This window comes from Siphateles boraxobius, unplaced genomic scaffold (genome assembly GCF_051911475.1).
Source record: "Siphateles boraxobius isolate OS27281-9 unplaced genomic scaffold, OSU_SipBor_1 9, whole genome shotgun sequence".
NCBI lineage: Eukaryota > Metazoa > Chordata > Actinopteri > Cypriniformes > Leuciscidae > Siphateles > Siphateles boraxobius.
The window spans coordinates 17,105,796-17,132,178 of record NW_027509219.1 but is presented as its reverse complement, the minus strand read 5'-3'; the positions used below and the strand labels follow the sequence as shown (position 1 = coordinate 17,132,178).

The 26,383-nt window shown below is 36.2% G+C and overlaps 1 protein-coding gene across 1 annotated transcript in view; it reads right to left on the bottom strand.

Moving 5' to 3' along the window:
* The window catches only part of ipo11 (importin 11), a 197,257-nt gene extending 179,668 nt beyond the window's left edge, over positions 1-17,589 (bottom strand). The window contains exons 1-3 of the mRNA XM_077222607.1: positions 17,491-17,589; positions 12,325-12,471; positions 5,652-5,752 (exon numbers count right to left, since the gene is read on the bottom strand). Coding sequence (XP_077078722.1) covers positions 5,652-5,752; positions 12,325-12,462 — 239 coding nt within the window. The 5' untranslated portion in view covers positions 12,463-12,471; positions 17,491-17,589. The remainder of the gene's footprint in view (positions 1-5,651; positions 5,753-12,324; positions 12,472-17,490) is intronic.
* Between the last annotated feature and the right edge of the window lie 8,794 nt (positions 17,590-26,383).

The following is a 26,383-nucleotide window of genomic DNA, read 5'->3' as shown; positions in this document are numbered from 1 at the left end:
TGATTCCGGTATGCATACCTTGAATGACATTTTATGTAAAAAGGCATCAAATCATTTCAGGAATTAAGCTCAGAGTTTTCTTTACCTGGATTTTCTTTTTTCTTATATTTAAGACTGAAGTCAGCCCTGAAAGCCTATGGCGTTCCTTAGACCACTAGCATACTACCACATCCATTGTGGGAGTGGCTGGACCCTAATACACCCTCTAGTGGCTTAGTCTCTCTCATTTATTACAATATACGTATATTCCAGCTGTCCACTCCTGGGAAAGGGATCGTTTAGCCAAGCCTGAATGGGATGTGGTATGGGCTAGATGTTTCACTGCTTCTAAGAACCTGGCTCACCAGATGATTCATTATAAATGTATAAATAGGGCTTAAATCACTCCTAGTGTATTGCATAAGATGAAGGTTAGATCTGATCCATGTTGTCATCTATGCAACACATCTACAGTCGATTCTTATTTACACGTTTTGGGAATGCCCAACAGTGGTTCCTTTTTGGACTTTTGTAAGTACTGTTCTTTCGGATATTTTGCATCTGGATATACCTCAAGACCCTTAGCTATTTCTACTTTTAGATGACTCTGCTCTCCAGTTGAATGCTCAACAGAAAACGACCTTATTGGCAACAAGCAACCAATCAGACATCAACCAATTTGGAACCACCCAAAATGTCGCAATAACCAATCAGAAAAAAATTATATATTTGTTTAGTTATGGCGATCATCGTTTTCATGAACGATCGTCACTGTCATATTGGAGTACTCGAGTACATCCCTCCTAGAGATCAGCTTTCTGCAGAAAAAGCAGTCGATTAAAGTTTCTTTGATGTACAGCATACCAAAGTTAATGAAAAGTTTAGAATAATAATATACGGTATATTACAAGTTGTACCGGCCAAATTGTGTTCAGTGCTGTTCGCAAATGTCACAACAGCAATCGGCGAAAAAACACTTACATATCTATGGTATTAGAGCTCCTGCACTCTCAAGCAGAGATTCAAGCAGCTTGTTTGTGGTAACCGCGAAAAGAAAGATTGTTAGAACAGCAGGGAAAATTTTAACTGAAAAACTGAATCATATCCTTTTATTAAAACGAGTGCTCTGCTGTACCAAAAGACATTTCCAAACATTTCACAGGGTACTTTCGCTTTTGCCGCAGAGACCTATAAGTGTAAAGTAAAGAGCATGATGGGCTTGGTATTAAAAATAAATATTAAAAGCCCAAAAAGCCACGAAAGAGAACTGAATCCCCTACTGACAGGATGTTTTCTGTGCACGTGCACCAAGAGGAATAGGACAAGCATAATAGACTTTTTTTTTGTCTTTGGTTGGGCGCCTAAATGGTCAAATGCTCACAGAAATGTGTAAAAATGTCCGTCTTGGTGAGTATTCACGTCAACACAGTCGATGTAAGCCCTGAACGTTGTTCTTCACTCACTCACTCATACAAACACACACAAAAAGGATTTATGCTCCTCAGGTGGTAACTCAACCTCAGTGAAAGCCCTGCACAATTAATTCAATATTGCAAAATTCTTTATTGTTTTTTATTTGTTTGTTTATAGTTGTCTATGGACCTGATGACGTTACTATTATTGAAATCAGGGCTCGACATTAATGCTTGTCCACTTAGAGAGAGGATCTTGTGGAGAAATCAAAACAAATGAGCGTAACAACACACATAAAGAAACTCACAGAAGAAAAATACTAAGGTAAAAAATTCGAGAAATTTTTTTTTTTACAACAACATAACCTAGGGAGCTGTTTTTCCGAATAGAATCATAATGATTGCAGATGTTACATGGATTTTATAGTTCAAAAACAAGTACTTATATTTTAGACACAATATTGACTGTTCTTGTTCTATTTCACCAATGAAAATAGTTCCAAACAAAGATCACAGCAGAAATATTGCACACTCTTAAAGCAACACTCAGCTGTGTTTTGTTACTGAATGATTCAGCATTTTGAATAAGTTGGATGAATGATTCAATGACTCTCATTAAGTGACTTGCCGCCACCTATTGGCACCTATTGCATTTTTTCCCAACATTTCTTATTTGTATATTCAAAAATGTTCATAACATTCATTTCATAACATTATTCATTGCAGTTATAATTTTGCAGTGTAAATTATTTCATTCGATTGGTAACGACCCTAGTGTCTTGTTATTATAATTGAATTTATCAAATTTAATCAAATGTAAGAATTTAACAATAGCATACATTTAATAAGATTTAAAAAATTGGCCTTTATAAAGGTAAAAACCCTTGGATAATTTTTTTTTAAATGCAGATTTAAGAATGTAAAAGCTGATAAATCACTGATGAAAATATTGCTCCAGAATAAATTAAGACCAAAATTTCAAATAAGAACCAAAACCTACGACATCAGGACAAAAATGCTGTTCTGCAAAATAAATATGACTAGTATCAAGGCTTAATCACCACTACCACATTTTGAATGGAACCTGGATTTTAATCAGTGCAGTTCTAGCTATCACTAAATTAGTTAATAAATAAATGCATGTGTGAACATGACAACCCATTCTCTACACCGCTAATAAAAAGAAGACCAGTCAGTTTCAGTTTAGGGCTGCTAACTCTCACTCATTCAGCATGAGACTGACGCAATTGACACTTTTCACACGCTCTCATGCCACACATCCATTTTCTTACGCAGAGAAAAATCGCGAAGCAAAGAGGACCCTGACACCGACAGACTAGACAGAGCAGGTTACTTTTAATATGAAACTAATTCTCTAATGCTCTCAGATTCTGTCAATTTTATAACGAAATTCAAACAATAGCGTTGGTGCTTGTAAATGTGACGGGACAGATCGTGGTCGTGAACCCAACATATCTTAGCCTACTCTTTACTACTAGTTAATAGTAAATAAACACGAATGAACAATAGATGTGTTGAAAGATACAGTACAACTTACCGAAATGTTTAGGCATCATACATAATGTCGATCAATCAGTGTTTTTTTTTTAATGCTAATTTAATGCTAATGGTTTTTTAAAAGAGGTCAATAAAACAGCTGGAGAACAATATGTCACATAACGTTACATTTACCTCAGGAAAGCCATTTGATAGCACGTTAGTTGGCTAGACAAACTATATAGAGTGGAGTATTTTGCTAAATATGTGCACTATATTAAATATTTATACAACCCCAAATCAGAAAAAGTTGAGACATTTTGTAAAATGCAATAAAATCAAGAATCTGTGATTTGTTCATTCTATTTAACCTTTTATTAACTGACAAAAGTACAAAGAAATGTTTTCCAATGTTTTCACTGACCAACATAATTGTATTTTGTAAATATGAACAAATTTTGATTTTGATGGCTGCAACACACCCCAAAAAAGTTGGGACAGAGACATGTTTACCACTGTGTCACATCACCTTTCCTTTTAATTACACTTTTTAATCATTTAGGAGTTGAGGATACTAATTGTTGGAGTTTTGCAAGTGGAATATTTGCCCAATCTTGTCTGATACAAGACAGCAGCCGCTCAACAGTCTGTGGTCATCGTTGCCTGATTCTCCTTTTCATGATGGGTCATACATTTTCCATAAGAGATATATTTGGACTGCAGTAAAAAGGCAGGCACATCCCTTCTATGGTTGAGAGTGTCTTGAAACCACTCACTTCATCTTGATGGCAGTTTTTGTCTCTGTACAATCCAAATATATGCCTCCATGTCAATGGTACCTTCACAATAATGCAAGTTACCCATACCGTTTGCAAAGATGCACCTCAATACCAGGACAGATGTTTGCTTTTGCACCTGTCGCTGGTGAAAGTCTGATTGGTCCCTTTCGTCTTCGGGACTGAGAACTCGATGTCCATTTTTTTCCAAAAACAAGCTGAAAAATGGACTCATCTGACCACAGCACACATTACCACTGTCTTCTAGACCATCTGAGATGAGCTCAGGCCCAGAGAACTCGCCGGCATCTCCACATAGAACTGATGTCAAGCTTTCTCCTTGCGTAACAGAGATTCAAGTGGCATTTCTTGATGCAGCGTCAGACTGTGTTCAGTGAAAATGATTTTCCAAATTACTCCTGAGCACATGTGTCTGTATTTAACGGATTAGCATGATGATATCTTGTGCAACGCCATCTGAGGGCTCAAAGGTCACGCACATTCAACAGAGGTCTACTGCCTTGCCCAACACAGACTGAGATTTCTCTGGAATTCCTGAATCTTGTAACAATATTATGTATGGAAGATGATGAAAGGCATAAATTCTTTGCAATCTTGCATTGGGAAATGTGATTTTTTTAATTGTTTGACAATTCTTTCATGATATTTGGCACAAAGTGATGAGCCATGACCCATCTTTGCTTAAAAAGACTGAGAAGCACTTTTACACCCAAACACGATACCCTCAACTATTACCAATTCACCTGCTCATTGTGGACTGTTTCAAAATAGTTGGATAATCTAATTTGGATAATCTTATCACTTTTATTTGGTCTCTGTCCAAACTTTTTTGGGGTGTGATGCAGCCATCAAAATCAAAATTTGTTCATATTTACAAAATACAATTATGTTGGTCAGTGAAAACATTGGAAAACGTTTCTTTGTACTTTTGTCAGTTAATAAAAGGCTAAAATAGAATGAACAAATCACAGATTCTTGATTTTATTGCATTTTACAAAATGTCCCAACTTTTTCTGATTTGGGGGTTGTATATTTTTACTTATTAAAATATTGTAATGTTGTTATTATAGTCTAGTAAAACAAACACATTATATTTAGTTGTTTAGTTGTATATTTGAGCTGTTATTTTTGACCTTTAATAATAATACCAGCTAACAGTGCTCTCTGGATGTTTACATGATTAGGCAAGATATTTTTTTCCTTGAGAAAAATTAACATGCATCTACTATTAGGCTACCTAATATTTATCCAAATGAAACAATATTGAATTAAGATAGGAATCAAATCACAAGATTTTAATTGAAATAGTTAAATTTCTGTCAAGCTATAATAAAAAACTGTAGCCAACAAGTCATTGTACCATGTAAACATTGTAACATGTTGTCACTAAACTTAACAAAATTCTGTTTAGTTACCAAATCTTCTGACAATCACAACACCAAAAATGATCCACAGACTGAGTTTAGACAAAGCATATGTTACATCCTGCTTAAATGTCCCTACTTGTCTAGACAGAATGTCCTAAATATCTTATTCTCATGAGCATACAAATATTCTTATTTATTGTTCTATTTATTTTATACTAGTGTACAATTGAGACAATAACAAGTTTGCAGTAATACAAAGCTGTCATCATTTAATTTTGTAAAATTGAAAACACTGTGCATTTAGTTGTTGTTGCTAGTTTTGAGTTGAGAAATACACATTTCACCATTATCTCTAATCTGTGTGTGCATTTTCCTTGAAAACCAAGCAAGTTGACTCATGAAACCATTTGTTTATTATATCGCAATCGCATATCTGACCTCAATAATCGCAATATGACATTTTCCCCAAATCGTGCAGCCCTAGTTTTATGTGGCCGATGAAGACATCTCTGAAAATAACATCAAGCTCAACTCTCAGTTAAAGTAACAGCCTTGATAGAAAAGTCTAGAAATGGTGATGAAGAATCAGATGTACTTACTGGGGTGCGACTCTTCTCCAGTAGCGATCAATACCGTTCTTGAAATAAAGGACAGCTAGCCATCTCACATTGACGTCCAGCAAGTGATTATTGAAGATGTTCTGAGCAAAATCAAAGAGAAAGAGATATTAGACCTATAAACCCAAAAACAATTTTAAAAAAAACTTTGGGGTGAAGTGAAGTTTGAATTGTCATGCTTTATTCTGTAACTTGCTTTATGAAATCAGGCCAAAATCATTCTAAAATTTGGGGCAAGTCATTTATGCACACACCAAGGCTGCATTCATTTGAAATCAAATCATCTTTCATCAAGTAAATGCATCCTTGCTGATTAAAAGTGTTAATTTCTTTCAAAAAAAAACAAAAAAAACTGGCCCCAAAACACACACACATACATGTAATAAACAATTTGGCAAAGAAACAATATAAATATTTCTAGTAAATATAAAACTAAATTGGTGCTAATATGTTGGCAGTGCAAGTACAAATTATTAAATTATCAACAGATTACCATGAGAAACCAATGCACAATATATCAATATATATGATTATATGTGAACATATGATTATATGTCAATGTCAAAGTCATAATTTGTTGCACTTTCATTTGGTGCCTCTAGTGATGCATAAAATACACACTTTACCTTTAAAAAAAAAAAAAAAAACACGACAATGTGAAAAAACTGTGCATTCATGCATTTCCTGAGGTGAGGTGAGGCAAGTTAGGTTAGTGAGGCTAAAGTCCAACACTGAATAATTAAAGGCTATTCCACTGTGGAGTGAGTTTCGGGATTTAATCCAGCATGCCATGTCCGGAATAAGAGCCGCGGGGAGCGAGAAGCAGGCCACGGAGAGCTAATTCTCATTGATAAATATGTAGTAGCTGCTGCGTTCAAGAGGGAGCAGCTCCGCCAGGCTCTGACGCAGGGCCACCATAACCCAAAGTCTCAACGCTCGACTGCTCAGAGACCGGGGCTCATTCCACTCTGCCAGATTAAAGTCCATAAAACGATGAGCACAGAGCAATAATTCACAGAGGATAACCGTTAGGAAGAAGTCTGTTGCATAAAAAAAAAACAAGTGCCGGATTATATCACACTGTGACGCAAAAGAATGCTTATTGCTTTCAAAATGTGACAGGTGAATATCATATCAATAGACAGCTGACAAATAAACATGACTCTGAAAATTTGACTCGCCGCCTCTGAGTAATTCACCTCAAGGTCACTGAAAGCACCATTTGGGAGGACAAATAAGCTAAACACGAATCCATACAAATGAGGCTGACTTCTTTGGGTGACAGACCGGGTGACAGCAGGTTGGCTCAAATACAAACAGATAAGAGAGGCTGATGGGACGTGACAGACATTCTTATAGCACTGCAGTCGAAGTTGACGCCTGCAGAAATCGTTGAAGGAAAAACTCCGCTGATACGATACGTAGGATTGGGTTCCGTTCCTTTGCAATCCTATTTCATGCTAAACCTCACTAACGAAGAAGTCTGTGCCAAGTGTGAGGGCTTAAAGGATTTGAGAGGACATCTACACAACCATAGCCAGCGGTGTATGACAAAAGGGGTAATACTGAGCCCCCCTCAGGGGACGAGAGTGGTTGTACTGGCTGCGCCTAAGGGTCCCCAGACACCTCATTCTCTGAAAGAGAGAGCGACGATTGAGTCATACATGGCACAAGTGCAGATTTCTGCAAATCCTGAAGAAATTTTTTTTTTTTTGGACCTGAATAGGGACGTCAAAAGTATGAAGCTGCCCTTAGGCCATCTACAAGATTTTTGGGGGTTTTTTTTAAAGTCTGATAAACATTGCTTACTATTTTGCAATCTTTACTCTCAGTTTGCACCCACAAATTCATAACTGCCCGCTCAATTTAGAATGAAGACGGCCTAATGATCAATGCAGGATGAATTATTACAATTTTAGAGTTGGTCTTTCAAACCCTCTAGCACCACCAATGGGTCAAAGGAGCACTGGAAATTTTAAATCGTAATCCGAGAAAAATAAAATCTCTTTTATTCTGGTTAACCTAATTCCACACGATATATTTCACCATATATTTTTGGACATAGCAGAAAAAAGTAAGTGTAAGTAACAATATCATGTTGTGCAAGATCCTTTTTCCATTTGGATAGTTTTTAAGGGTACCGTTTTATTCATACTTTATTCAGTTTATGATTAGAAATTATAGAAAATCACTTTACAACACATTTATTCTTAATCAAAAAAATATGCCCATGTCTTTTACATTATTTATCACATAAAATTAGTGAACGTTACCGTTCACATTAAACATTTCTCTTTCGTTGTGTTTTCAATTAGCAAACTATCAGCTTAGCCAACTAGCTTAGCATTGATATCACAATAACTAGGGGTGTAAAGGTTCTCGGTGAAATAAAACACGAATCGTACCATTCTCCACCCATGGATCAGCATGCACTTGCACCGCAGTTGGGTAAAAATCTGACAATGCATTTGCATCTATAATATGGTTTGTGTAAAAAAAATTAGGGTAATGTATGTTTCTGTCGATTGATATGAATTCTGGCTTCCTCTAAACTTAGTTCGATGCGAGTGCCGTATGAGACCTAAACAGTACACTTTCTAAACAGTACAGTAATTGCTTTCTGTGTTTAAAGTAAACTCATTTAAGCCTTGCCAATTTAAACATTCAAGCGCAAGAAGATGTGAAAGAGAACTCTGGTGTGCGCTTTAGGAAGATTTGTTTGTGCACTCATCCGCGTGTCAGACAGTGAGCAAATATTGAGTTCTCTTTCAAGTCTTGCGCTTGAAAGGATAAAATTCACACAAAAATTGTCAACATGCCCGTCTTGGGGAGTATCCTAGCAAACATAGTAGGTTATATCTTGAATTAACGTAAACAGCCTAGAAATTCAAAACGTGTATCACTATCAGTGTACTGGATCAGTGCATTATGTGTGCACTTAAAGTGACAGCTGCCTAATATTCCTGCTGTCTGCATTTTTAATGTTAATCAAACAACAAAAGACATGGAAATTACAGCTCTTGACTGAATAGCTTTTGTAACTTTAATAATGATTAATCTTTATTTCATTTATACAGTGAAGATTACATGCAAGTTATTGTATTGTATTTTTTTTACACAATACCCCAAAATGTACATAAAAATAGGTGGATGGAAACCGTAGCTAATTTTGATTTCATGGTAACTTTAAACAAGAAACGTGAATGGTGATTATCATATCAAGAATGGTGAAATTGTATTTACTGGTATAGACCTTAGTCCTGAATCACCCTTCTGCTGCTCCAGCCACACAACAAAATGGTTTAAATCTGCCTTTGTTCAGCATCTGAAATGTGGCCATATTTACATAAAACTGGACGTGTTCACCTCTAAAGATAAGAACAACAACTCAGGCTGTTTGTAAGAAGATAGGCCATGACATGTAACAGAATTAAACCCCTTGCATTCGGAAGCCTTTAACCTCTGTGCAGCTCAAAGGTCATCACTAATTCATCTACAACCAGTATGAAGTGTAAATATTAATAGCACATTTTAAATAAAATAGCCCACGTAACAGTACAAAAAAAATAAATTGCAATAACTGCATATTATTATGAAAATTATTTGGGATCATTATGCAGAATCAATGCCCTCCTGGACCACTTAGAACACCGTTGTTTGGTTTGTCATCACTGGCAGCCCATGACATCCCTTAAGAACTGTTGCATACTTGATTGCTTTAAAAAGCTAAATTTCTTAAAAGTGCTCATAAATAAAACAGTGGCATGGCATGAAATGCAAAATGAGTCATAGCAGCTAATGGCCATCTGGTGTGGACGTCGGCCCATAGATCAGGTAGATCACCATCACCCCTCAGTGCAGACTCAGAGCACAGAACAGCCTCCAACAAAATCTTCCTCAATGTCACGGCCCAACGGCCAAGACTTCACACAAAAAGACAAACAAAAAAAAAACCTTTCTACAACGCAATTTATTTTCGTCTCTTATCATATAGGATACAATATTAAACTTTAATTTATATTTAAGGTAGTTTGGTAGTTTTTTTTTCATATCAAAGAAAAAAAGTAATTTTTTACTTTTAATAATAAAATAATTTACTAAGAGATATTCCATGTTTTTTTTAATTTCTTCTTTACTGTAATCATTTCTTTTTAAATAGTTTTTAATATTTTAGTATAATTAAATTTTTTAAATATCCTTTTAATTGGCAACATCTAGTACACTAATGACATATTTTGGCAGGAAAACAACAAACATCAGTAAGTATTATTCATATATTTTACAAATGATGTGATGTTCTGTGGTATTCTTTAGTTTGCATCCCTTTTTTCCCAACCTGTGTGATTAAATCACTGAAATCTGCAGAACAAAAATTTTAAAAGACGCTTTAAAAAACAAAAATAACTGATGTTAATGTTAAGTTAGGCAATAGTTAATACTGTCAGGCAAGTTTAAGTACCTGAGACAACATATATATTAGGGCTGTCACTAACGATAATTTTGGTAATTGAGTAATCTGTATTTTGAGATTAATCAGATTTTTTTTGTGGTAATAAAAACATAATATAAACAATCAACTTGTGTACATTGTACTATAAAAAATGCCTGCAGAGGGCGCCAGCAGCCTGGTGTTACACTTTACAGCAGATTAAATCCTCATTTAATATTAGCCAATCAACATTTAGTTTAAATGTTCACTTAATCGATGAAATCTTAAACGATGTAATTTCTTGAACAAGAATATATGGACATCAAAACATGCAAACTCAGAGCAAGGGTTTAAGCTTTTATTTTAAAAATGCAATGAACAGTTTGCATATTAAGAAACATATTAATGTATTCTCCTCGGTTGGTGTAGGTTTATAAATGATTTACCTTACAAATTGGTGTAAATGAAATGGCACACATTGCGTTCACAGATGAGCGAGAAACCTAAACTCACAGCATATGCAGAGATTGAGTTTGAGACGCTCCACGCATGTAAATAATAACAGTTCATGTGGAACAGCATTTACGTGAATGGAGCTGCTCTGAGATGCACGTAACCTACACACATGTAAATAAAGCGCATATATTTTAAAACCCGCAGGGCATATATTTATTTAATTGAATCGGAGCCTTTGTGAATTCAGAATAGCTTTATGCTATAGAATGCTTTTTAAATGGTTTTAATACATCGTGCAGCCTTAGACAACAGTTTGATAATGCGGTTCATGGATTCTTATCTGTGAAATGCGCCACTTCTGGTATTTTGCCGGTTACTCAACACAGGTAAATTGCAATCTAGGACTTTTTAAAATCAAGTACTCTCATTTAATCGAGGAATCGTGACAGTACTAATATATTTACACGCACACATATATTCAAAAAGTTACTGCACAATAGGAATGGCCACATTATTCTACCCTTAGTGAAAACGTGAGGCAGGTTAAAACAGAAGGTGGAGTCTAGCTCTAGGGGTGGGCGATATGACCAATATCATAAACAATTTATTGACTTTAAAAATGATTTATTTATTTATTATTTGGAATTTGGGACAAACCAACAGGTAAGGTTATTCAAAACAAACAAATGACATGTCTGGCATCAATACAAAATCATCTTCACATCATGCAACACTGGAATTTGATAAAAGATTCAAAGTAAATCATTATAAATCTGACTGGATAAGCCACATTTGAAATCAATGTCAAACAGTCAATATACATAGATCTGTAGCAGCACATCAGTTTTAATTAATGTGCAAAGAAGCTTTGCTTGATTTAGAATGACCAAGAAATTAGATTTTGGGCATACCACCAGCCCCAGTTCAAATGCATCACAGAAATAAGAAGGAAAAAGCCTCATAAAACATTGAATTGCTTATTTAAAAAAATAGGAAAACATATTGCATCTACTCAATCTTATTATTTGCGATCTACGAAACAAAATTGCGTCTCTCTTCTAAACTTGATTTCTTTGCTTTCGATTGATATAATTCTCTAAAATGTGCAATCTACTAGATTCAATTATTTAGGGTGAATGTGAACCATCGGAAATAATTTCTGCTGAAACTGTAGTTCCCAGAATGATTTGCTTGGGACTTATTGAGGAGAGTATAACGTTGAAATGAAGTGTTGTTTTATGCGTTTTTGAGCAAGATGAGAAAAAGGGGGAGACATTACAGTGTTTATGTTCAATTATATTGGAATTGTTAGCAACGTTTATATTACACCATTTATATTTCATTGTTTATATTACAAATTGTTGTTTTTCACTGCGGAGAAGAGTGGAGCATTTGCTTCGGCTGTGGAATACAGCGCATGTCATTACTACTTTTCTCAAGGAGCGTTTGCTTAGCACTTAGCATGCTAATATGTGCTATTGTTAACTAGCTAGTACAATCTTATAAATCAAATCAGTCATTAACACAAAAATATATGATATTGAATGAATTAATCCTGTCAGGGAACTACACTTTATTGAGTCACTTTAAAATGACCTCTTTCCGTGATGTTGAAATTAATTCAAAAAAATAATGTTTGGTTAATTGAATTGACTCATGTTGGACTGATGTTAAATCATCAAACTCCAACACACTTTTTTCCCAGTTTATATTCAGAAAGTTATTTTGTTGTATCGTGCCGACGTGCCCCTAAACTGAGCAGATTCTCACCAGCAGCACTGAGTAGAAGCCAGGCTGGGTCTCCCATTGGCGAAGCTGCTCCTCTGCAGGCTTGAGCACAGCTGTGTCCTGACTGGTGGCCTGGGTCAAAACCTGCAGCACCACCGAGCTGCCGCTCTGGATGTCCATTAGGTAAAGCTGCAAACACAAACAGAGCACACGATATGGCTCATTTATCATCTTATTAGACTGGATTCTTGAAAAATCTAAGTTAAAAATGCTACCCACCAGGGTCCTTTGCTTTTATGAAATGCTTAGAATAATACATAATAGCAGAGTTTACTCGCAACCACACATTAATATATATATATATATATATATATATATATATATATATATATATACACTGCACAGTACTAATTGAAAGTTTGTGAACCCCTTGCCGAATCTGTAAAAATTGGAATAATTTTAACAAAATAAGAGGGATCATACAAAATGCTTTTGATTTTGTTTAGTGCGGTCCTGAATAAGATATTTTACATAAAAGATGTTTACATATGGTCCACAAGACAAAAAATAGCTGAATTTATAAAAATGTCCCGTTCAAAAATGTATGTATGATTCTTAATAATGTGTCTCGTTATCTGAAAGATCCACGACCCTTTTATGTTTTGTGATGGTTGTTCTTAAGTCCCTTGTTTGTCCTGCACATTTAAACGGCCCAATGTTCTTCAGAAAAAAAATCCTTCAGGGACTCAAACACAACTATTAAAAAAGTTCATACATTAACTGATGCTCAAGAAGGAAACACGATGCATTAAGTGCCAGGGGGGTGAAAACTTTTTGAATTTGAAGATCAATGTAAATTGTACTAAATTTGTCTTCCGGGAAACATGTAGGCTAGTCTATGTATCTTCTGTTGCTTCCAAAGGGCAGTATTAAATGAAAAAAAATGTATATAAAAAAAAGGATTTCAAATATGCAAAAGATGCTGGAAAAAGGAAGAATTTTCAGGACCTGGAGGAGTTTTCTGAACACTGGGCAGTTTACCTGCTCAGGTAAGTTACAACAATGTCAACTGTTCCTAAAGTCTTGACCTTGAGCCATTCTGCTATAGCGAAATCTGCATAATGAACCCAGGCTTGTTTTATTTTATTCTAGCCAAAGAAAATTAAATAACATCAAGTTGGAAAAACTTTGCTGTGCAACTCTGCCCCCTATTGTTGCAAAGCAATAAAACCTACAATGATTTTCATGCACTGTCCTAAATAATGCCAAAGTAGAGCAGATGGCTTTAAAGCTTTCCCTTCTCATGGACAAACAGAAAGTAGCCACTCAAATGACATCCATGCTGTGATAGAAATGAGTCCCATTTTTATTTTTAATTACTGGTAAACACAGCACAGATGCTGCGCATTTTTAATTATGAACTCAAAAGCATTTTGTAAGTCATATAGTTGTAAGCATCAATGCTTGAAGTACAATCACATAGTTTGTTAGAGCGATAAGTGCAACTACACTGCAAACGTGTTTAAAGGCGTTTCATGCGGAAGGTTGCCAGCTGCGATGTGTTCGTTCCAGGCAATCTTGTGTGTAAGGACTCAACTACATCTTTCTGGCAATCACATCTGATATCAAATAAAAGAAAGAAAAATAGTCTGTGCAAGCAGCCAATTTATTAATCTGTCTGCTTCCCTGTATAATATACTCATTGTTAGATCAGGTAATACACAATGCAAACTATTACATGCAGGTTCAGATCTGGGAAGAGCACAGGAAACGATTGTTTACTCCAAAAACAACAAAAAAGGTCAAATAATCTTGAGCAGAATGTCATATGGATTTGAGGTATAGTGACATATTTCACTAGCCTTTAAGACATGACATGTAAGCTGTGATCTGAAGTACCCTATACATGTCAAACATAACAAAGCCACACCACAACACAAGAGACAAATCAGGGGCCTGTTTCAATAAGGAGGGTCAACCAACTCTGAGTTAAACTTCGTTAAAAGTTGATTTACCCTGAGATGGGAAGTTTTCGGTTTCAGAACCGCTGAATTGACTTAGTTTAATCTACTCTGAGTAGGTTGACTCTGAGTAAAGCGCGTGCACCACAAGTATGAAAAGCCAAGATCAATGGAGCTCTGAAATTATGATTCACCATGGCAACAGCACCCGACAAAAAGACGTCCATATACTTCCAAAGTCAATACACAAGTATAACTCTCAATCACTGTTATATTATCAGGTGAAAACTGACAGAAAGGTAAGTTATTGTCCTAATGCTCATTTTCATGGTATCCCACAGGAAAAAAAAAAAAGTGGCAGCAACTAAAACTGAACAATAAATTCATAATTCAATCAGTTAAATCTTTAAGCATAAAAAGTAAATGGCTGTAGGCTACATGACTTTACAAATATTTGACAAATTAAATATATATAGTTCAGTGTCTATTACAATGTGCCGCAGATGTTTCCACATAGTATAATGCTCTTTTCACATAATTAAATGTTCTCTAATCCAACCCGTAACATTTTTTTATTAGGCTAATAAAATTAACATTTGACTTGTACTGGGCCAACAGAGGCTGGACCTGCACCATCACTGATAGATGAAGAGGAGATACACAATATTGGAGGAATATTAAAATCCAACAGGAAAAAGAATAACTGTTGCTTTTGTATTTGTAGGAAATAAAGAAGACCAAATAAATTGTGAATAATTTTGTGTGTATTTAACAGCTGTGGTGGTGGTTACGGCATATATCTCAGACTATCCTTCCATCTGGCATCCTCCCATTCCATACAGTAATCCGTTTTATTTTCGGAAGGCGCGATGATGGGAATATACATGTCATCAATGCATCCAACCAAATTGGAAATCCTAAAGGAAAATCTAATTATAAGGTTACTTTCAGAGGTCACAGCAAGATGTTATCAAATGAAAGTCATTTATCAGATTAGCCTCATTTAAACTACACTGTCCTGCAATCCTGCGAAACTTCTCTTTGATGGATCTCATGAGTATGTGTGCAGGAAACAACACAAAAACTCTCAGAAAGAGCGTGAGAGCGAGGCACATTTTCCTTCCCGCTCTGATACAGTGGCCTTACTAATGTGCTCTCTCCGATGTTATATAGAAAAATGTGCAATGAATGAATGTACTGCACTGCAAAAATGCTTTTCTTACTTGTTTCCAGTCAAAATATCTAAAGACTATTAAATCAAAATGTATTTACTAAAAGAAAAACTGGGTTTACCGAAGAAAACCTGCTCCCCGACCAGGTTAGGTTCACAGAGTAAGTTACTATGGTAACTGACTCTGACTATAAGTTACCTCTCTTTCAGAAACGGGCTTGACTTACTCTGCTGTCTCTGGTTTGACATACCTCCCATTCTGAAACGGATAACCCAGAGTTTGCCTCATTTCAGGGTTAACATACTCATTTAACCTCCTTTCTGAAACAGGCCCCTTGGCCTTGCTGGAGGGCGCCATAACAATACCATTCTGGGGGACAACATGCCTCTCCATTGACGGTGTTCTGAATAAATAAAATGCTTTGCAAGGAACATATGAAACACAAAATTAACTATAAAAAAATATTATATGCATAATATATAGGCTACAGCTTTGAAAAAAATACTTTCAATCAAAAAGAATGCATGAAATTGATCAAAAGTGACAGTAATAATAAAATGTATAATAAAACATTTATATTTAAAATAAATGCTGTTCTTTTGACTTTCTATTAATCAAAAAATCCTGAAAAACATACATCATGGATTCCACAAAAATATTAAGCAGGACAACCGTTTCAACATTAATAATAAGATGAAGATGATGAAGAAGAAGAAAAATAAATTTCTTGAGCAGCAAATCACAATTATTAGTATGATTTCTAAAGGATCATGTGACACTAAAGACTGGAGGAATGATGCTGAAAATTCAGCTTTGCAATCACAGTAATAGATTACATTTTAAAATATATTGAAATATAAAACAGTTATTTTCGATCATAAAAATATTTCACAATAATACTGTTTTTACTGTATTTGTACTTTATTTATACATAAATGTAGCCTTGCTAAACATAAGACACTTCTTTAAAAAAAAGAATGTAACAAAATTCACAGACCCCAAATGTTTGAAAGGTAGTCTAAATAATATTCACACAAATTGCTGATATTAAATGTACTTATTTAACACATTTTATGAACAATATTCTATAATACATTACAAAAAAAAATCTAACTAAATGTTTAATACCACTCAAAAGACTATTGGTAGATTTTCAAACTGACAGAAACGGAACAACTAACATACTGTTCAATGACCAAATGGACATGGTTACCATCCTATGCTGATAATCAAAGAATTCAAATCAAATAATTAAAACTGTGGCTGATATATCAATCTATAATTACTCTCAGTGAAAAGGTCTGACAATACAAACAGTCAATACATTCTCTATGTGTAATCTCAAAACACACCCACACAATCTGAATAGATTTCAGTCAAATCCCTGATGCCATGTCAAGATTTAAATGACTGACAGATTACACGTGGACTGAATATAATTTAAGCATGAAATAGACACCTTTATGCTAATCCAGAACATATTGCATTATACACAGTTATCATCTACCTTGAACCATCAAGATCATGTCAATAACACAACAGATCTGGACTGATGCATGTACACGTGCATGTGGATATATCTCTATTATGAATTCATTCTGTACCAGCATAATTATGATCGTTTTAGAGCTTCTTGGCCTGTTGATGCATGAACCTCTTAAACTGAAAACATTACCTGATCTGTGAAACAAAGAATGGTTCGAGTGTATGCATCGTTGCGATAACAAAATAACAACATGTGATTAACGAGGTTATATGTAAGTTAAACATGTAAATCATTCTTATAATCATACTGGCAAATCTGTCAACTGTCATTTGCAAAAATAATGCCTAAATGAAGCGAATTATTATCAGTCTTTTAGAATATGATTTCATCCCAGTGATATGAAATATCCACACACGGACAAAAGCAGAGAAACATCCAGTATGTAGCTCGGTAAGTTAGCTAATATACTCTACTGTAACGCATGTCGGCCAACGGACCAAAGTGAAGTATTTAACATCACGAATTACTTTAGCTGGAAGAGTTATGAGACCCAAAACATCCCATATAGCCGAAGATCTTGTTGACGTACCTTCCGCAAATATGTCAATGCCGGGTGTTGAAAAAACAGTTTGCAGTCGCCTCTAAACACCAAGATCACGTTGTGAGGAGGATGGCGCCATCCACAGTGGCTGCTGTCGCACTGAAATGACGTCATCGTATGTCCAAACATTCAATTGAAGTGATTATTTATTTTTGTGCCTAAGCCCCTGTTATAACGTTAAGTAAAAATTATTTTAATTTTAATGCCATCTTGCATATTTTAGGTTTTCTTAATAAAATATAATATAAATAAATAAATAAATAATAATAATAATAATAAAATAATAATAAAAACCTTATAATAAAAACAATAATTCTGTATGGTGAATACATGTTGTGTACTGTAGAATTTTTTTAACACATTGTGTAAACAAAGATGTATTACTAGTGACACCGTAACTTGTTACAATATAAAATTGAGAATATTAAATGAGTTGCATGAATTGTCCAGCAGATGACGCACAACTACCGCAATAGTTCACTCTGCGATCACTTGCAGTCTATGGTAAAGGGGTTACTCATGCACACCAACCAAAGGCACTGACCCAAATTCACCCATAGACACTAGCTGTGCAGTTAGGTTTTGAGATATCCAGACTATTGACTAACAGACTGTGGGTGGTCTGAGGCTGTGCAAGGATAGGCCTACTGAATAACCATTATGTGTCACCAAATTATGTTTCCTAATTACTGGTATTATGCCTTACCTTGAAAAGAACATCAGATTAAAAATAGTGAAAAGATAAGTGGGTCATGCAAATAATGAAACAAGAGTCAGAAATTTGGTATGAATGGGGCAATGTTTACTCCCTAATGGACCTTTATGGGGGCATTGTTTTGCTTCATGTCAAAAACTTGAATTGCATCAATTACTAATAAATAAATAAAATATCAGTCTGAACAATTATATCCATTACCCATGAAATCAAATCAATATCAAATACAAAATTATTTGAAACAATGACTATCATAATAGTTATTCTGTAATGACAACTCTGAGATTGGTATGGTAATAGAGATTGTTAATGTATCTGGTCTTGGTGGAATAGACAACGCAATCTCCCGACCAATTCGTACGATTGAGTATGAAGCGACTAATTCGTACGAATTCGTACGTTCTCACTCGTATGAATTCATACGATTTGTCTAAACTCCTGTGATGGGTATAGGTTTAGGGGTCAGGGGTAGGTAATTCATACGAATTCATACGAATTGGGCAACTCGTAAAATATGTATGATTTAGCAAAAATCGTCCGAATTCGTACAAGTGAGGTCGTATGAATTCGAATTCGAATTAGCCACCTCGTAAAATACATACGAATTGCCGTGAGATCGGGTGGGAATAGATCAAACGTACATGCAAATGTAACTAACCCCCGTATAGATCTAGGCTATATATGTGGAGCTGGGGAAGAGGGAGGGTTCTGAAAATGTGCTGCAGGCTCACTACAGCAAACAATGCCGAGTATTTGAATCTTTGAGCAGCAAGCTCATTGGCCACTGAAGCAACAGCAACCAAACAGCTGTGCAAGATAATGACATGATTGCTACCAAGTAAGTTAAAGGCTACGACACCTGATATGGACCTGAGATGCATCTCTTTGTATGGAACCTGCCTACATCACCTGCAACCACTAGGTCACGAACCACCGCAACCACCAATAGGAAAATTCAACTGCAGTAGCCAACGTTCAACCTGAAGGGGGCAGCAGTCAGGCGTTTTTAAACCATATATTGTAGAATTAGAACACTTTAAACCCAAATGTCAAAAAATTTACTGGAATCAATGAACAGCATTTATGAAGCTCCATTCTTACAGATCATTAACTAAAAAAAGTTTTTTTAGTGTTTAGTTACCCTTTAAAGACCTATCAGCCTGCACTAGAGTTTCAAGAAAGAGCTGTGTAGGCTACTTATAAACAAAAAAATATTTAAAAATAATAATGTTAGATGTATTATTAATAATATTATCAAACATGTTGATATTGTTTTGGAATAATACTGTTACTACAGAGAGAGGGGAAATTAATGGAAAAATGACTAGGCCTGTGTGATAACCCACAGCTTGTTTTTTAACAGAAATGGGGAAAGTCCAATTCTTTTCTGCATTTTCTGAAATGAATGCGAACGTGTGGGTAGGCTACATACCAAAATCACGGTCAGAACATCTCCTGCCTGAATCTGGGTGAATTGCTGAAAATACAGTAGGCTTTGTTCAGCTTAAGCTCGATGTTATGTATACATAACTTAATGCATATATATTGCCATGGTTCTGCTCAAACAGAACATTAATTGGCATGACACCTGATGCTGTCTCTGATTTGAAATTTAATTTTAGACTCAGCGGCTCCTCGCGTTGCCCAGATGTGCTACACATGTGGCAGCCTGCTGTTTTATGAGCAGGTCAGAGGGTTTTTAACGGTGACCTCGCCAGTTGTCCGGTCTGAGGACGGCCCATGGCAACTGCACGAGAATGTCCGAGTTCAGCAGAATTTACTATGAGAAGGCAAATGCTGCCCAGCAGACTGAGAACTGGTGAGATCAAATTCAGCTCGGCAATAATCTAACTCTATTATATGAGCGCCAGGCTCTAGTGACAGGAAGAGAAGCGTGTTTCTGCGAACAAAATCCTTCCATAAACAGGACGGCTCGTAAAAAGCAAAGCCACGCACACGTTTGTTGTGTGTCACTGAACTCAAGTAACCCAGTATAAGGTGAGACCATCTCACTCTCAGCCAATCAGAATCAAGGCAGAATCATGCAGCTGCTGTGGACCAATCAGCATTTATTTTTTTCCAGCTCACATTATCTTTGTAAATACTATTTTAATAGTTCACTTCACACCCTAAGGAAACGGTTAAGACGCTTTGTTAAGCCACCTCTCGTTTTTTTTTTCATTCATTGCTTCATTTTTTCTTTCATTCTTTCATTTTTATCTTCTAATTGTTGACACCTACGTAGGTAGGCTGCATATTGCCAAAGCATTGCACAAAGAAAAACAAAAACAAACAAACAAACAAAAAAACATTAATAGTACAATGCAGATCTGTTCACTCAGTACCTCTAAGTTTGTAGCATTTATAAATATGATGTGCTACTAAAGAGGAAGGTCCTTCACCGAATAACATTTTAAATTCATAATTTTCATGGAGTGACTGGAACTCAGGAATAATCTGTATTTCTGTACAGTGAGTCTCATAAGGATGAAGGAGGAGGGAGTATATGCCACAGCTCAACTGCTCCTACATTCATTACAGATTCACTCTTCTGGGTAACCATGTCTTCTTATGTCACCCTCTTTCTATGGCCAGCTGGTGGTCACTAAGTCTGTACTTCGAAATGTCTGTGTGTTATATTCCTGACTGAGACGAGAGTCTCTGTTTAGTCTCAGATAACATTGGAGATGACTTGGCTCTTTGGTTACTTTTTTCCAATGCTGTATTCTGGCCTCAAGAAGCGCATAAGAGGCTGTCTTTAGCGTCCTTGTTAGCTCGCCCGCCTCCCATGTCTGCAACCTGGGTTCAAGGCTTGCGCAGAGTGGGGCGAGTAGGACTTGAGGGGTTACATTTGTGCAGTAACCCGGATGGGAGTGAGGTTTAGGGGGGTGAGTGTAGTACACATAAGGCAATAGGCAGTATGACACTATCAAAAATCTGTTCTGTTATCTATTTATCTAATCTGTCCAAATTCTGATTGGAATGTTTATTTTGAACCATTTCATTCGAATGGCGTGCAGTGACCTGCAGGCTTTTATAAGTAATGTTTTAATTGCCGTCTTGAAATTTCCAGAGGGGGTAAAAATCCAGACCAAGATAATTCTATCCATCTATCTATCTATCTATCTATCTATCTATCTATCTATCTATCTATCTATCTATCTATCTATCTATCTATCTATCTATCTATCTATCTATCTATCTATCTATCTATCTATCTATCTATCTATCTATCTATCTCACTTCTGCAGAACTTCAGAATAGGCCGCATTGTACACTGTTCCACAATGAAATCTCCTAAAACAATAAAACACTTGTATGTATTCATGCATTCCAACAAGTGCAAAACGGTTCCCTTGTAACTGAGCTTTCTGGAGAAGTCTGCAGTTTCCATGCCAGTTTTCAGATGAGAAAGCTTGCTGTAACCCCGTAGTATTTCACTGTCCCGCCACGCTAGGGTGAGAAGGGGCAATCTCACTTTGATGTCTGTGGGAAAAGTCTACCTTCAGTGGGATTTAGACCCTTGTGATTTACAGTAACGAAAAGAGGAGTCATAAGACAACGATTTGACTCCCAAACATCGCTTATCTAGGAGTAGTGTTTGCTTTGAAGGTGATGATTTACTCAGTACCATCTCATGTGGCAATTATTTTCCATAATGGGCTCCCACAGATAGTCATTTAATTCAGAAGGGACTCTGAGTGAAGTATACTGAATCATGTTCTTTGGCTCGTTGTTTAGTGAAAGGCAATGTTTGTAGTATTTATTATCTTACCATGCTGATTCATATTTACAGCTAAGAGGGTATTTCATTCTTTTCTTCTCAATTCATTCATGCATTTCTGATTGCTGAGTACACTTTTCCCAAATTCTTCACACAGTTGTTGTTTCCAACTCGCAGCTTGACACACTCTTCCATCATGCAATAAAACCACAGAAATATTTCACACATCTTGAAATCAGCTCCTTCCACTATAATCATTTACACTCATCAAACATGCAAGAGTAATCACACATTTTGTAAAGTTCTTCAAAATAATACAAAATAATACAAAATAATAAAAACGACACCCTCTAAAAGTGTAAAACAAACATATCCATACAACATATTCACATGTAAACATATAAATATGAACATGGTTTTATTGCAAGATACATCAAACCTTTGGTGGCATATGGAAAATGTTTCAGGACTTTTCTTTCAGAAAAGGGGGGCCTTTCTTTTACCTCAAACTTTTTAAAAGGTCTTTCGTAGGTGGATTAACCAAAGGTGTTAATCGCATCATCTACCGGATACTCCTACATAATCATCAACCGTGGGCATGTGCCAAAAAGACTGAAAACCAACACAAAGTCTGAAAACCAAAACTTCTTGAGCAAGATACCTATTGTTCCATAACCTAACAATTCTCTCTCTCTCTCTCTCTCTCTCTCTCTCTCTCTCTCTCTCTCTCTCTCTCTCTCTCTCTCTCTCTCTCTCCTGTCTCTCTCTCTATCTCTTGTTTTAATGTTTTTGAAAGAAAACTGTTTTCAACATTGATAATAATAATAAATGTTTCTTGAGCAGCAAGCCAGCATTAGAATGATTTTTGAAGGATCATATGACGCTGAAGACTGGAGTAATGATGCTGAAAATTCAACTTTTTCATCACAGAAAAAAATGTGTTTTTAAATGTATTAAAATAGAAAACAATTCACAATATTAGCCTACTGTTATTACTGTATTTCTGATTAAATAAATGCAGCCTTCTTGAGCATAAGAAACTTCTTTCAAACGCACACACACACACACACACACACACACACACACACAATAATGTATATAATCATCATCAATAAGAAATACAATGACAAAATGATCCACGAAACCACTTCTTGATCCAAATACTTCTGGATCCAGTGCCTGTCATCATTATGACTTCTTTTTACACATGATTCTTTCAAGCATTCCACGGATACCTGAGAAATTCCTGAAATGTTCTGTTGCTGTTAGGTATGATTTTGAACGTGCATTTAATACACTCAGTACACAGACCTGCCTCTGTCGTATTCTTGGTTAAATGCTTTACTGAAAGTGATTGAGCAGGGTTTCCTTTATCAGTAATCAGTACTTCTTTTGCCAACCCCTACCTGGAACTGAAACTTTCCTATTATCTCTAATTCAACTTTAGACATTTGATCCATGCATGTACTGTACAGTATATTTTATCTTGTTGTCAGCAATTTCTGAAGGTTTCTGATGTAGTATCTCCTTTAAAAGTTAAGTGCATTAATCAGAGTAAATTTTAGGTCTTTCCAGTTTTTACATATTTCAACCATGTTTAAGAAGTAAAATTGTGAGTGATTTTGTTTCTTATGATAGTTATCGTAGGCCTGTTTATCTAAATCATTCCAAGCCATCTTCTATTCAAAAGGCTTTATTTTAACATTCTTTATGTCCTCCACTTGTTTCCCATGAGAAAGTCTCACAGCACAAATGGGACAGAGTTTAATGTAGTTTTATGAAGCCTGGGAAACTCCATTCGTTTGAATGAACAAAGAGATGGTTTTGAATCTGGTATTGTTCAGACTCACACATAGATCTCTGTAACACTGTAGGAGTCAACTGCAAGATGTTTCGCACATAAAATCTAGACAATTTTTGCTTTCGTAAGGCATGAAGACATACAGGATTTTAAACGATGCATTGCCAACTTAATAATGGCCTTTACTGACTCTTGTCACAGGTGTGGTACATAACTAAAGTGATACCGCAAGAGGCTGTTCATTGCAAAGATTGTAACATGGGTAAGAGGTTTTGCATTGTGAACACCTTTATAAAATGGCGTCAATAGCGCTACACTCTTAGAAAATAATGTTCAGGGTTCATTTTTAAAGTGCCCCTATTATGCTATTTTAAAGTTTCCAATTGTTTTTTGGAGATCTCCTACAACAGATTACATGCATTAAAGGTAAAAAAAAAAAAACACTTTAATTTTTATCATAGTATACATTGCACATCACCACATTTTTCAATGAGTCTCAAACTACTCGTCAGATTCAATCTCTCTAAATCCGCCTTTCCACGAGCCTGCTCTGCTCTGATTGGCCACCTTGACCCAGTCTGTTACAATTGGTCCACAGCTTACAGCGCCTGTCGGAAAAACAAAACTCCCATTACCATTACTAAACTTCTGCTCCGGAGACTTCCTAAAGCTCAGCAATTGTACTCACTGTAATGACAGTACTAATGGCGTCAATTTTACCATACGTCCAGTGATGAAACATTGGAAGAACTAGTAATCCAACCTGAATCTCCATCGTAAGAATGACCTGAGCAGGACGTTTCACAGTGATGCGCTACTTAGTTTAAGGTACATTATGAGATGTTGCACCTGAAATTCCTTACCATCAGCATTAAAAAGTCTTTAGTTTAAGGTCCATTTTGAGACGTTGCACCTGTAATTCCTTACCATGAGCATTAACAAGTGTATGTTCATCAACAAACCGATGTATATTTGTAATTTATTGCGGTGCACATGTCTGTATCAATTGTATCAATAACAGCGCATACGTTAGCCCAGCACTAACGTGAATCACTGATGTAACATTAAAGTTTGCAAAACAAATCCTGCTCTATCCTTCATTATTACTCAGAGTTGTAAGAACGGCAGACAATCTGCATTAATCAATCTACTGTAAATGATTGGGAATATCTTTGATAAGGAGTTGGACTGAATTGTCAACCACTGAAGGGGGTGGATTGGAATCCACTGCTGCTTCAATGTATATGTAATGAGTGATTATAATCAAGGTATTAATCAATATTTTTCCTTCTAAATATTAAATGAGTTGAATGACTTCTCTGGAGATTTCACTTTGTTACAGAAGTTACCAGTGTGATTACTAAAATGTTATTTCATGTATTCTTTAATGTCTGTATTTGATATCTGAATGCAGTAACAGTGCTTGCTTATTTAGACCGGCTTCCAGAAATGAAAAATGGACTTGTTTTGTGTTTGAGAAAGGTCTTCAATGTGTTAAAACATATTGGGGTCATTGAAGCCAATAGTTTAAGGGCCCATTTCGACTAAAGTGTAGCTATCCTTGAGAGAAAGAACGCATTATCTTGATGTTTTGAGGATACTCTCTTGTTTATAGTCAGAGCCTGGCCAAACCCGACCTTGGAAAAGCTGTGTCGGTGTGTGTGTGTTATGGCGCTTTTCCACTGCAGGGTACGGCTCGGTACGGCTTGGTACGGCTCAGTACAGTTTGGCTCTCTGCTCCACGGTTCGGCTTGTTTCGCTTTTCCACTGCGTGGTACGACTCGGCTCAGCACGGCTCAGTTCGCTTTAGCTCGGTTTGCTTTTCCATTGCAGTTAGTACCGCTTCAAAGTGGGTGGGATTATAGACTGATCGTTATATTTTATCCGCTCCTCTTTAACCAACGAGAGGAACATCTGCACTTCGTCCACTGACCACGATTCAGCCATTTCTTTTTTGAAAGTTTTTTTCTTTTCTTTTTTCTTCAAGCAAGTAGCTTTAAAACAGGTGCTACAGCGTTGGCTGTTACTGGCTATTTAAATCTAGCGGGTTTGATGTCTCGCAAATACAATGGCGCTGGTAGTGACGATTCTGTCTGACCAATCAGTGATCTGCAGTGTTTTCACGTCACATTATAGTATCTGTACAGTACGCTTGGAACCTCAACAGAGGTGGTACCATTTAAAGCGAGCCGAAGCGAGCCGTACCGTACCATACCATGCAGTGGAAAAGCTCCACAAAGTGAGCCGTACCGAGCCGAGCCGTACCGTACCATGCAATGGAAAAGCGCCAAAGCGTGCTATACCGTACCATGCAGTGGAAAAGCGCCATTAGTCTTTTTGGGTACAGGTTAAGGAACCACTGGCTTTTTTGGAGATTGACTGAGTTGTTGTTCTGGACATGTTGGTGCCCAGCAACCCAAATCTGCGAACTGGAAGGTCACAACGTGCCTAACTTCAGGGTCCAAGTGTCAGCTGCATAATCGATGTAGATATGCTTCCGTCTATCTCTATGTGTGTGGAAAATTACTATGTTTATCTATTTCTTAGCCAATCAGAAACTGCAACTTAAAGCAAGGACGTAGCTTAGACCTTGGTGTAAGGTATAACTGCTATGATCTTTGTAACTGTAAGCGGGGCAGCC